Consider the following 14218-nt stretch of genomic DNA (forward strand, 5'->3'; position numbering starts at 1 on the left):
AGGGCCAGGACAGCCAGGGCTACACAGCGAAACCTTCCAACCCAAAAAAAAAAAAAAAAAAAAAAAAAAAAAAAAAACCAAACAGAAATGGGGTCTGGGCTTGAAGCTCAATTGGTAGAGTGTACCATACACAAAGGACTGGGTTGCAAAAAACAAAAAAATAACGATAACAAATAAGCATGTATATGCACACATGCAAATGCACACATAGAAGCCAAAACCCTTCTGACCAATGCTAACTTATCTTTCTTCTTACCTATCTCATTTGGTGAGAGTGCATGTAATTTTTCTTTTTTTCTTTTTAATTACCTGCTTCCTTAATTTATGTATATGACCCAGTTTATAAGTAAAAATGAATCATAAGTGGTTGTTTCTAAAGTTTATTCTCCACTCGGAGCAGTTGGTATTGGTAATGCTTTCTTCAGTTTAGCTCTACTCAGGAAGTGCATGGGGGGAGGGGGAGAGTTTGGATGAGACAAAGCCAGGTGAGCACACTAAAGTCATCTGTGTGACACAGCTATGAGAGCAGATTTGGGTCACCATGTCCTGAGACAAAGAGGTGTTTGGAGATCAAGCTAGGGTGGTTAGAACTTCAATCAGACACACGTGAGCCATGGTCCCTGCAGCTAAACAAGGAGCTAATTCTCAGCCTATAAGAGATCCAAAACAGCAGACCCATTAGCCGTGCTAAGGAGAGGCAAGGTCAGCTAAGCAGTGTCCCCTACAAAGACAAGTAACAAGCTGGCAACTGGACAGTAAATACCACACTATTTTTTGGTATCAGATTCCTCAGAACAGAGCTGACCCTAGAAAGTATGTCAGTGGGGTCAGACAAAGTGTAGCAGAAAGCTACATCCTTCTGTAACAAGGTTCTATTCTTACATACTGTCTGTCTGTCTTCTTTTAAAAATAGGGCTTCATGTATCTGTACCCCAGGCTGGCCTGAACTTGTTCTGTTGGCCTGAACTTGTTCTGTTGCTGAGAGTGACCTTGTCTCCTTTTTTCACTTCCTGAGTACTGAAATTACAGGAGTGCACCACCACCACTGGTGCTGGGTCTCAAACCCAGGGCTTTGTGTATGCTAGGCCAATACTCTACCAACTGAGTTACAACCTTAGACCTACAGTCTCATCATCTCAAATGGTTTCAGAGATATTTGGCTTGTACTCATGACTCGGTTTTCACCCCAAAGGCACAAAAGCCTGGTGAGGTACCACATGTCTTTAGTCTCAGCACGCAGGAGGAGGCAGAGGCTGGAGGATCTCTGAGTTTGAAGTCATTCTGGCCTACATGGGGACCTCCAGGACTGCAGAAGGAAGAGGAGTAGGAGGAGGAGGAGGAGGGGGCAGAAGGAGGAAGAAGAAGAGGAGAAAAGAGGAGGAGGGAGAGGAAGAGGAGAAGAGGAGAAAGAGGAAGAGGAGGAAGAGTAAGAGGAGAAGGAAGAAGAAGAGGAGGAGAAGGAGAAAGAGGAAGAGGAAGAAGAGGAGGAAGAGGAGAAGGAAGAAGAAGAGAAGGAGAAGGAGAAAGAAGAGGAGGAAGAGAAGGAGGAGGACGAGAAGGAAAAGGAGAAGGAGGAGAAGAAGGCAGCAGAAGGGAAGGACACAATATTGATTTTCAACCCAAGGTCAAGATCTGGGCCATGAAGTGATGGAATGTGGCTCACATTAAAAAATAATGCTATGAGCTTCTCTTATACAAGAGAAACTTCAGCTGGCTGTGAGGACTGAGGAGTGAGAGGTGAGCATGAGATTGGCATTCCTCATAAGAACAGTCACTAGGAGAAAGCTTATGACAGTGCCTCATCTCTCAGGTTACCTTGGTGATAGGGGAGAGGGGAGACTCCTGTTGTCCAATTATTATATAAACCAAGAGGAAAGTTTACAGGATTCGGAAGCATTTCCATCCAGGAAGAACTTTAATCCATCAAAATGAGATGTCTAAAAGCATCTATGTCAATATCAGTGCTCAGCAGAAATCCACCTCATCTTCCATCTGGCAGAACCAATCACCTGATGCCTGTGTGACTGATGTCATCACATTTCCTACTGAATATAGGACCTTAGAGGGGACGAGACACTCCAGGCTAACCTTCTTCACTTACTAGAACGTTTGAAGGGCAGAGGAGACAACTCAGTGAGAAAAGGGTTAGCTGTGTGCACATTAGGACCTGAGTTCAGGTCAGGAAAAACCCAGGCATGACAGCATGTGTTGGTAACCCTAGAGCTGGTGAGGACTGGGGTGGGAGAGATCAGATACAGGTGGATCACAGGGGCTTGCTGGGCAGCCAGCCCAGTTGAAATGATGAGCTCCAAGTTCAGCAGGACTCTGTCAAGAAATAAGAGGGAGTACGATAGAGCAATAGAGGAAGCAGCCTCACGTCCACCTCTGGTTTCCACCTAACACACACGCAGTGCACGCACATGCACTGGTGCACACACGTGCACACGCATGCACTCACACATGCACACACACACCCCTCTCAGACACAGACCTTCCTACATGTAACCCCCCCAGCACTTAGTTGAAAGATCTCAACCAAAATCAAGTATTATTTACAGATATCTCTACTCTTGCACTCTGGGACAAACATTTGCTCATCCTCGGAAGCCGAAAGGCAGACTTCAAAGCTTTCCTGTTCTTCCATTGAAGTCCCTCAAGGCTGAGAAGAGCAACTAGAATCCCCCTGCATTGAAGCACAACTCTTCCAGGGCAGATGCTGTGACGGAAGAGAGCCAATGGGCACAAACAAGAAGGGATTCGCAGACAATGGATTGAGACACGGTTTCTATCTCCTCGCCTCAGACTGGCATAAAATGTTCTCTGCGTTTTCCCGATGATGCCTCTTCATAACGGCTTATTTGGACACCTGCTGTGAATGGCGAGCTTGAGCATCTCTGAGTGGCTTCTCAAACAATTACACCACTTCCTCTGTGCTCTTTTGTGCAAATGCCTGATGCTGCTCAGACAAGATGAGGGGGAATAATAATAATTATAATAAAAATCAAAAGAAAACCAAAAAACCAACGCTTAGAGTCTCCAGTGGAATTCATTGCTGCATTACACAAAGGTGAGTCTCTCTCGTACTCAGTGTGGTGTGCTTCTTTGTCTAGCAACAAGGCAGCTGTATGCTGGCTGACCTCTAGGGTCAAGTTTTGGGGGTACATTGAGGACAAAGGGCAGTCAAACTTGAAGATAAACACACACACACAAATAAAGCGGGCAGAAATGGAACATGACAGCTGGCCCATCCTTGCTAACTCCTTCTAGCGTCCGAGGACCGCCTTGGGCATAACAACGTTGTCTTCCGAGTTATGCCAATGCAGCAAAGCCCCTTTCTCCATCACTGTCTTCCCTTAGACAATCCCACATAAATCTTAGAACAACAGAAAAAGCCACAAGCGCATCAAACTGACACAGGCAATTTGGAAATAACGTCCAGAGGCAGGGGACATTGATGGATGCCTTAGTTCTATTACAGCAAAATAGAAGGTACCTCACAGTGGGGGGCTGGGGGGGGAAGCACTGTCTATTTCCTGTTTACCAGTGGGGAGGGCCGGGAAGCTGGGGAACAGGAAACCTTAGAAGCACTTTGCTCCAAATATATTTTGACAAAGATCTTCCCCACTGTGACGGAGATAGATGATATTTTCTCCTGTCAGACTGAGGTCTCAAATCCAGACTGATTGCATCAGCCCTACTTAGTATCAGTATTAAGACTGGCAAGGATGAGGAAGAGCAGAGACATGGAGATGACAGCAGGACAGCAAAGGGAAACCATTTGGGGAGACAGCTAGCATTGCTGTGTGAGGCCAAACAGGTAACAGATACCTCTGCAGAGACGCAGGGACCCCACTGGCAAGTTTAATTGTCAGCAGGTCCTCCAGCCTGGTCATCAAGCCACACGGGGCTTGAAGACAACAAAAAGGAAAGGCAAGCACGCATTAAGAGGAGAACCTTTGGTGTGTGACAGCTGTGGATGCGCCACAGTGTTATCTAGAGGCGGGAATCAAACTGTAGAGACATGCTAGCTTGAAAAGGCAGTTGAAGAATATATAATGATCTTAATAATATAAAGGTCAGAAAGAAGCCTAACTAAACCCACTGCGTGCAAACATCCATGGATAGAAGAGTCTAAAAGCAAACAAGAGGTGGGTGCATAACAAGATCCAGCTACGGGGTACTTCCGGGTCCTGGGGTGATGTTGGTGCTATTCAGTCTGGAAGGGGCCTGCATCACAGGACCAGAGCAGTGCTTCCTGTCTCTGCCTCCTCGTCTCCCCCCCCACCCCCATTCCTATCCTTTCTTCCTTCCTTCCCAATGTAACCCTCACTGGCCTGGCACTCACAGAGATCTGCCTGCCTCTTCCCGCAGACTGCTGGAATTACTACCACACTCAGCCATCTTTCCCTTCTCTCTCCTTCCTTTCCTTCCTGGATGAAAAGTTTTACTAAGTTGCCCAGGCCGTCCTTGAGTTGACTACACAGTGTGGGCTGACCTTGAACCTGGGAACCTTCTGCCTCAGCCTCCTCAATGCTGAGATACAAGGCATGCACCCTGCCCTCAGTTCACGCCCATTTCCTTAGACAGAGTAGACCTTGGTGATCTTCACGGTTAGCTTCAGGACTCATGCCCACGGAACACGCTGTTTTGTATGGATCTCTATCAAGCAAACAAGGCAGAACCAGTCAAGGGTCTCAAGCCACATCTTCAGTTCAAAAGCTTGGCTCCCTTAACTTGGATTCTGAACGAGCCCCCTCTCCATTCTTGTCATCAATTAAATATAAAGCAGATACTTTGTCACTCATATAGTCCTATCAAGCAGAGACAGTGCCTCAGGCTTGACTATGTCTTAATCAAGAGTGGCTCTTGCTACAAATGGAACGGCTTACATTTTCCAATCTTGCTCCTCTTTTTTTTTTCCTTTACTTCAGCTTCTGCAATTTTCTTTGCTAGAAACTCTGCTCTGTGCCTAGCTGAGAGGACCTTCTATCCGTCCTTCAAGGCTGTGTTCCCCCACATTCTGTTGTCAAGACTCCCCTAAACCTCGCAAGCCGGGTAGCATATATTCCTCATCCAAATTTCCAGAGACTTTGCCACCACCATCGTCCTTCATTCTCCTTAGTTAATTCATTTAGCAGTTTCTGAACACTTCCTAGGTGCTCCCACATGCAGGGCACTAGGACACGGGCTGTGACAACTGGCAAGCTAGGAGCAGGCATGCCCCATGAAAAGCAGGGAGGAGCTGGGCAGGATTCTTGGGTAGAAGAAATGGCAAGGGCAGAGGCTTGGAGTCAGACTGAACATGGGCCATTCGAGAAAACAACACTTGGAAGAGGAAGGACGATGAACAGTCCCCAAGATAACGTTTGTTGTCCTTGTGGCTGGTGGTACGGTGCCCTATATTTCTGTACTACAATAAACCTTTTTTTTTTCTCTCTTTAAATAATGCTTTTTATTCTTTGAAGTTTTTTTCCATACAGTTGGGTTTTATTTCATTTAAAAATTTGAAATATTTTTAATTGTATTTATGTGTGTGTCTGTGTAGTGATGTGCACATGAGCGCAAGTGACTGCAGAGGCCAGAGCTATTCCCCTGGAGTTGGTTGTGAGATGCCTGATGTGGGTGCCGGGCGGCAAAACTCGGGTCCTCTGGAAGAGTAGTGCGTGCTCTTAAGCACTTAGCCAACCCTCCAGCCCACTAGAGTGAAACTTAACAGAGTCAGAAACGCACATAGGGCAGGAGTCTCCTTCGCTTCCCCTGCCACCATAGCGTGCGTAGGGGACCCCACACTATGGCTGAGAAAGGAGACAAACCATGCATCCCTGTTCACCCAACCCTTCATGGCAAGGTTTAAAATGTGTGAGCTGAGGGGTTTTGTGGAGTTTAATTCAAAAGCAGGCAAGAAAACAAAGCATCAACAAACCCTCTGTATGGAAACAACACAGGCCTCAGTCATCTGAGGGTGGGTCTGCAGGCCTGACTGTGTTTACTGACAGGTCCCTCTTTGAGGAAAACACCACAAAGGAGCACTTTGATAACTGGGTGTCTAGTTCACCCTAAGAGGCTTGTGAGAAGAGCTGGAGTTGAGAAAGAAGTTAAAGTTAGATTTGAGAGAGATTTTGTTTGTTTGCTTTATAGCCAGGGTTTTGCTATGTAGCCTTGGCTAGCCTGGAACTCACTATGTAGATCCAGCTGGCCTTGAACTTGCTGTGATGTTCCTGCCTCCGCTCTCCAGAGTGCTGGGACTAAAGGCCTGCACCACCACTCCCAGCCCCCGGGTTGAGATTCTTATGAGCTAAATTTCACTTGGGAAACAAGATATAATATACAAAACAGATGTGGCAAGGCATGTTCACAGTTGGGGACAGTCCTTTCACTTAAAGAAACTTCTTCCTGATTATGAGAGGGGAAGCTATAGATAATGAGCTGTTCCGGGATGACAAAACAAACATTTGTATTTGGTGCTTTTTCAAGAGCCTCATTTCCCAGCATGCTTTGATTTAAGATCCTTGCTCACTGATCTGTTGGTTCAGCTATGGACCAGAAGGGAAAACAGCATCCTTTTGGGCCTATGCTTTTATTTTTAATTAAGGTTCGTATCAGAGTGTGATCTATTCTAGGTCTGGTCTAATGTCTTTGAGGCAGTGGACCAAGGGGATTTCTGATGATTTGCATATCCATTTTCGTTATTATGGAAATACCCAGATCATTTAGGCAATAAGCCAGCCAAGGAAATGTGGCCCGAGGGAGCAAAGATGGAGTGCTAGGCTCCACAGAAGAAAGCAAAGTGGGGAAAGGAGGCAGGTGGTGCTTGGATGCTGCCCACCGATGTATACGATCTCCAAACAGTCATGGGTTTGCAAAAGTTTGCGGAGTATCTCATCCTTCAGGACAGGATGGGCTATTCATGAAAAGCTCATAAAGGGGGCATCTGCTTGTGCGTGGTATCCAACGATCCTGAGTTCCTAGGTACAGCCAACGATTTGTGAAGGAGAAGGCAGAACCTTGACCTTACACACAGGTCTCCTTCTTCCCTCCAAACAAGTGGATCTGCTACTAGGCTCCAGGTCACTTGGTAGGGGAAAGAGAGGCCTTACGAGGGACTGCCTGTGTAGTGTCTAACTCTACAGCCAAGAAAAACAGGTTTGAAGGAAAGAGAAATTGGAGTATGTGCGTCTCTCAACTTGATGAATGTGGACACTCCCCCCCTAGAGAACTAATTTTTGTGTATAATTAAACATGGAAATGCAATGTTTTCCAATCAACAGCCAATCAGTCTGTGTGACTCGGAATATCATTACTGGGAGGCTGTGATTTCCCTGTAAATTGCTTTTAGGTTTGCATTTTAAGGTTCTTTCTTCTAAGACTATGCTGGCAGGTTGAACGTGAAGGGCCGAGGAGGTTTACTCTGGCGAGGGTCCCCAGCTTACCACAGGCCCTCCAGGTAGGCGTTGAGACCTTTGCGGATGACGTGTCCCAGGTATCCGTTTTTCTCAGCCACATGCTTTGCCCATCTGAAGAAGAAAAGGAAGACAGGGAAACCATGCAGCTTGCAGCAGATTAAATAGTCACCTTCCCTCGTACGATCTTCATCAATCCCACTTGGGGAATATTTTCTTGTTTGAATTTTTATAAAGCAACAAAGCAGAACCGAATATTAAGAAGGTAAAGAGAATACATTTTGAGAGCTCTCGTTCAATGTCCTCGTTTATAAATGCTGAGTAGCAGCCTGCTATGGAACCCACGCCATGTAGCACACATAATAATATCATTCTATTGATATAGAGAGACATCTCTGCCAAGGGTTCTATAACTGCTCCTATTAAAATAAGTTTACTGGACCTATCGGTACAGCTCAGAGGTACAACAGTGACTTACTATGTGTCAGGCCCTGGGTTCAATCCCTGGCACTACAAAAATAAATATATTTATTGATATATATGGTGCCGTGGTCAAGGTTCCTGTGTTTTTAATCTGCTCCCTAATGTATCCTAGAGGAGTTATTAACAATTAATTACTATGTTGTAATCTGTAGACTTAAACCACTGGAAAAAAATTATAAAATTTTTCCTGGTGTGGTGGTACACACCTTTAATACCAGCACTTGGAAGGCAGAAGCAGGAGAATTTTTGTAAGTTGGATGCCAGCTTGGTTTACATAGTGAGCTCCAGGACAGTTAGAACTACACAGAGAAGCTCAGCTCAAACCAAACCAAGTCAAACCAAAACCATAAAAATGAGTAGTGTTGAGTTACTAGAAGGGGGAAAATAGAATAAATTATAAAACAAATTAATTAATACAAAATGATAAGAAAAGAGAAAACAAAAGATGGGAAGTGAACCACATAAGGTAAACAGGAAATAATGAAATAGCATATTTTAAAGGTTTATTTGGTATGTATGAGTAATTGCCTGCATATATATATATATATATATATATATATATATATATATATGCCATCTCTCCAGCCCTAAAGTGGTAGATTTTAAAGCCAAGTATACTTACAATTGCATTAAATGTAAATGGGCTAAATATGCCAATTAAAAAGTAAAAAAATTTAAAAATTAATAAACCCCTAAAACTGTCAGATGGAATAACTTATATAAAATTCAACTATATGCTGCTTATAAGAATTACATATTAAAGAAAAAATGACACAGTAAAGGACAGAGAAAGAATTAAACTAAATGGAGACTAAGGCCATGCCCACTAACAGAGATAAAAAGAGCATTGTAAAATAATACCAGAGTTTGGGCTGGAGCGATGGCTCAGTGGTTAAGAGCACTGACTGCTCTTCCAGAGGTCCTGAGTTCAAGTCCCAGCAACCACATGGTAGCTCGTAACCATCTATAATGGGATCTAATGCCCTCTTCTGGTGTGTGTGAGGACAGCTACAGCTACATACATATACTGTATGAGTACAAATTCCAAAAAAATAATTATATGAGAGCTCACTCAAAAAGCAAAATAAGTCTACGTGATCCAGTTACACACATTCGAGATACAAGGTTGTCACAACTGTAAGGAAACAAGTTAAGTCTACATACAGAGAGAGCTCTAACAATACATTTCTTTCAGCAAATGGCTTAACAAGCAGAACAGGAAAAGCCAGAAGGAATACAGAAGGTCTGAAACAATGTAATCAACCAATTGGATGTATGCTGTATGCAGACTTTGAACTCGACAGGGTTTAAAGACAGTAGAAAGCATCTAACAAAACTGTTCATATGCAGCTCACCACACATGCTTCACAAGGACTGAGGTCGCTAGAATATGCTCTCTGATCATCAAAGACAAAGGAGTACTAAGGAAACCTACGCAGAGTGAATGTTCACCCCAAACACCCTGCATAGCAATGTGAAAAGCCTTCAAATTAGCCTAAGGTTTATCACCAAGGCAAGGTCAGGATGGATTTGATCCCAGACGTCTTTAGGAAAACATCCTTTTAGAAGAGCCAGGCTACAGGTGAGATGTAGCCAAAGGCGTGTTTTCGCTTTCCTATGAAGGGTGAAATATCTTAACTCTGTAGGTCACAGCTGGGCTTTCTTTGTTTGCTTTGTTACCTGATATAAATGCAAAGAGCTTGCCTAGCTCTCCAGAGCAGGCAGCAGCCTTTATCCCATCCACGAACCACAGCTGGCCAGACTCTGAAAAGCATCTTGGGTAAGCTAGACTTTTAAAATGGCCCTCCTTGGTGGCTGGAGAGAGGGGTCAGTAGTTAAGCGCACTTGCTGATCTTGCAAAGGACCCTGGGTCTGTGCCCACACAGGGCTCACAGTTGTTTATAACTCAGTTCCAGGGGATCTGGTGCCCTCTTCTGACCACTGCGGGCACTGCATTCACACAGTGCACAGATGCAGATAAATCACAAACATACACATAAAATATGAATAAGTGAACACTTTTTGAAAATGTGCCTCCTCACCTGTCTCCAGGTTATGGCAAGGATGTGTTCCAAGAAAACCCTGGGAAGAAGAAGACTGAGAAAGAGCAGGCCCAGCCTGGGGAGCCAAAGCACTGGCAAAAAGAGATGGAAGGGAGGAGATGCCCCAGTATGCGACAAAGTCAGTCTCAGGGTAACAACAGTGTTCCCCAAAAAGACCCCAGGAAGGATAATGCTGAGAGATTAATTGATAGGACTCACTGTGTGTCTGGGCACACTGAGAGGGGATTTAAGTGACACCAGAATTTGATCAAGGCTATGGAAAGCGATGAGACTGGAGTGATGGCTCAGCAGTGACGAGCACCCGCTGCTCTTCCAGGGGACCTGGCTTTGACTCCCAACCTCCACGCCATGGCTTATAACTTTCCATAACTCCTGTTCCAGGGTACTGACCCCCCTTTTCTGGCCTCCTTGGGCACTAGGTATACTATGTGGTATACAGACATGTGCAGGCAAAGCACACATACACATATACATAAAATAAAATGAGGTTAAAAAATAAATATTTCTTAAAAATAATATGGAAAATGATACACACGTATATCTATAGAGAACAACAATAATACTTCCCCAATAGGTACTTAGACAAGACAGAAAAAGCTAGGATAGTGTGGCTTGTGGCTTTGTAACACTAATTCAATAGTATTTTAACCAGGGCCAAAAATTCATGGGGAAGATGGCGGCAGACAGGAAGCCTTACTGGATCCTGGAAGGTAGCAGAGAAAGAAAAGTGTATCTCCATTCTCCCAGGAAGCATCCCTAGACAAGGCCTATGGTGAGAACATAGAGGTAAGGGCGCTGCCTAGATGTAGAGGCCAGGAAGGAATAAGTAACTGTCGGACAGTGACTTATTCTATGGACCAGGAACTGAGTGGGGTAAGGGTAGAGGCAAGGGTTGCTTGTTTTGCCTTGCTGAATCTTTATAATTAAAAATTTAAAATTCTTCCCCTGTCAATTATCTGGTCTTCTTTTACACTCCAATCGTATGGTTTAGTTTTATGGATGCTTCACCCACATGTAAGTCTGTGCAACACAGGTGTGACCGGTGGCTGAGGATGTCAAAAGAGGGCCTATAGATGGTTATGAGCTGCTGTGTGGGTGTTGGGACTCGAACCCAGGTCCTCTGCAAGGGCAGCAAGTGCTCTTAACCTCTGATCCCTCTCTCCAGCCCTAGCTGGTTTGTTTCTTTTAAATCTATATTTATGTATAACTGATAAGGGTAAAAACGTAATTTTAAAAGGTGCAAAGCGACCTAAAGAAATCAGCAGAAAGGGGAGGGAAGTAGGAAGAGGAATGAAGTGAGAGGGGGAAAAAGGGAAGAAGGGAAGGAGAGAGGGAGGGAGGGAGGGAGGAAGGAAGGAGGGGAAGAGGAAAAGAAAGGGCTCCCTTTTATTAGACAAGGTGAACAGAGGACATAGGTTCTCACTGGAAGGCAACATCTGACAGAGTCTTACACAACAGCTTTCTCTGGATCTCTAGGGAAGGTCTCCAGGTTGCCGGTGATATAGTAAAGGGAACACCACAATGTCCCTTCGATGTGTCCACCTTGTGCAGCTTTATGGAAGTATTCACCAGCCAGTGTCTGTAAAAATAGATAAAGAAGAGTCATTCTCATGAGTGCAGAGTCCTCCTGGCCACTCTGGCTTCAACAGACAAGGTCTGGATGTACCTCAAGGGCAACTCTATCACAGGTTTGTGTCTTCTGATGCTTTAAAGCAAACCACGCCAAGAAATAGCTCCAAAAAGACAGCCCATCCCAGAGGCCTGGGATATAAGATGCCTCCAAGAGCCATCCTGTCGGTTAGGTTTATGCAATAAAGAAGACACCATGTAACTAGGAGCACGCTATGGCCTCATTGGGTCCTTGCAAAAGCACTGTATACTCAATGAAGGGGCGTGACAGGAGTCACACTGGGTGACAACTCAAGTGTTTGCTTTCGTAACCTTGCTTAATACCTTTCTTTACGCTCATGCACAAAAACCGCGCTTCTAGTGGCAAAGTGAAAATTAGAACATGACAGGGAATAAATCCATGCTCACAGGTGTGTAGGAGGGTTACTAGACATTGGCAACGCATAAAAATATCAGCTTTAGTGCAGCGGGGGAGAGGTGGAGGGAAGAAACTCAACAAACATTTGGGATGTGTGTGTGTGTGTGTATCTCTGTGTGTTCTTGTGTGTGCGTCCGTGTGTGTGCGTCCGTGTGTGTGTGTGTGTATGTGTGTGGATCTGGATGTACATGTGTGTGAGTGTAATGTGTGTGAGGGTGTATATATGTGTGTGAGAGTGTGTATGTGTATATGAGAGTGCATGTGTTTGTGAGAGTATGTATGTGTGTGTGAGAGTATGTATGTGTGTGTGAGAGTGTGTATGTATGTATGTGAGTGTGTATGTGTGTGTGAGTGTGTATGTGAGTGTGTGTACTGACTCCCACTGATCACCATTATTTTTCAGAGGGTGGTGAACTATTGTTTTGTTTTTTTTTTTTTAAGCATGGAAGGCAGGAAGGGCCTGGGATGGAATCCCAGCTTGCTTTCTGACAATCTGTGGCCTTATTCTCTCCAAACCTCTTTTGTTGTTTGCTTTCAACTGTAAAGTGTGGCTTCTGAAGACAAACGTGGTGGGATATACTTGTTATCCTAGCCCTTGAGGGGCGGAGGAAGGAGGATCAAGAAGTTCGGTCAAATAAGTTTGAAGTCAGCCTGGTCTAATGAAGAGCTATTTAAAAAAACAAAAGCCAAAAGTGGCGTCTGACAGTTCCTAGTGGGAAGTGCAGCAAGAATTCCATGAGGAATATAATATTGTCCATCCCAACATTAGTTACTCCACTCTTAATCTCAATAAATGTTTTCACTGACTCCTTCCCATTCTCATAGCCACAGACCAACTGTGGTGGCTTCAGTATGTTTGGCACATGGAATGGTACTAGTAGGTGGTGTGGCCTTGTCGGAGTGGGTGTGGCCTTGTTGGAGGAAGTGTATCATTTTGAGTCTGGGTTTTAAGACCTTCCTCCTTGCTACCTGGAAACCAGTCTTCTCCTTGCAGCCTTCAGATGAAGATGTAGAACTCTCAGCTCCTCCTGCACCATGACTACTTAGACTGTGCCATGCTCCAACCTTGATGATATAGGACTAAACTTCTGAACCTGTAAGTCATCCCTAATTAAATATTGTCCTTATAAGAGTTTCCTTGGTCATGGTGTCTGTTCACAGCAGTAAAACCCTAACTAAGACACCAGCCCATCGGCAAAAATCCTATTTCTTCGACCAACCTTTGAAATATCTTTGGTAGTCAATCATGTACAGCCCTGGCATCTCACTGTTCCACGCCATGCCTACTCCAGGTGGGGCACTCAGCATGCCATCCACAAGTATTCTTGACCAGCCATTGGCCGGATGAAGAGCTTTCTCAGGCTCACTCACCAGATTCCTTCCAGGAACTCCCGGGAAAATGCCATCCAAATACAGGACCCCAAGATTGTAAGACGCATCTGGGTTCCCCATTTCTTCTGCCTTTAACCAGTACTTGGCTGCTTTGGCATAATTTTTCCTGAACTTGTGGTAATACCATCCCAGGCCATTGACAGCCTGATGCAATCCCTAAATTTTAGAACAAGAGGGAAAGTTATTAATATTATTATTATTATGAAATCTAAAGGCATCTGGAGGCGTTGCTGTGGCAGCATTCTTCCCCAGTCTTTCCCTTTCTCTTTTTCGAGGGGCAGATGGCACTAAGGAAAGCTAGCTGCCAGACAGCATGAGCCTGCCTAAGAGACTTCCCAGGTGGATTCTGCCCGGCTGCTGCTGGGTTTTCTGCCTTCCAGCTCAGTAGTGACGCTGGTCCCCAAATCATCGCTCAATGCCTATGGGCTCTTACGTAATACCCCTGCAGATGCCTCTCCGCACCCAGCAGGATCCAGCATGCCCTTCACATTCATGAGAACTGGGTTGCAGCAGGATGTTTGAGTCTGATTCCTGAGCTGGCTTGGGATGGTTTCTAGGTGACCCCGCCTGTCCATCTGTTGATTTTTCTGCCCTAAACACCAATAAGTCTCCGAGGGCAGCAGCTGTGACAATCCACTCGCATCTCAGAGCAGCTTTGGTGCTCCGAGATGAGTTGGCATCCCCAGCTCTGATGGGACTCAGGGTCTAATAGGGGCTGGAGCAGCAGGGAGGGATGAGAGGGATGGATTCAAAACTGAGCTGGTAATGTGGGCTCTAAGGAAGGGGCTGCTTAAGTCAGTCTGTGCTCTAGCATCCTTGTTCTTACTGAGTGC

The 14218-nt window shown here is 45.0% G+C and overlaps 1 protein-coding gene across 1 annotated transcript in view; it reads right to left on the reverse strand.

The window, feature by feature from the left end:
• The window catches only part of Sel1l3 (SEL1L family member 3), a 108638-nt gene that overhangs the window by 18137 nt on the left and 76283 nt on the right, over positions 1-14218 (reverse strand). The window contains exons 15-17 of the mRNA XM_021162875.1: positions 13365-13541; positions 11398-11525; positions 7431-7514 (exon numbers count right to left, since the gene is read on the reverse strand). Of these exons, the coding sequence (XP_021018534.1) occupies positions 7431-7514; positions 11398-11525; positions 13365-13541 (389 nt within the window). The remainder of the gene's footprint in view (positions 1-7430; positions 7515-11397; positions 11526-13364; positions 13542-14218) is intronic.

Source organism: Mus caroli, chromosome 5 (genome assembly GCF_900094665.2).
Source record: "Mus caroli chromosome 5, CAROLI_EIJ_v1.1, whole genome shotgun sequence".
In the NCBI taxonomy this organism is placed as follows: Eukaryota; Metazoa; Chordata; class Mammalia; order Rodentia; family Muridae; genus Mus; species Mus caroli.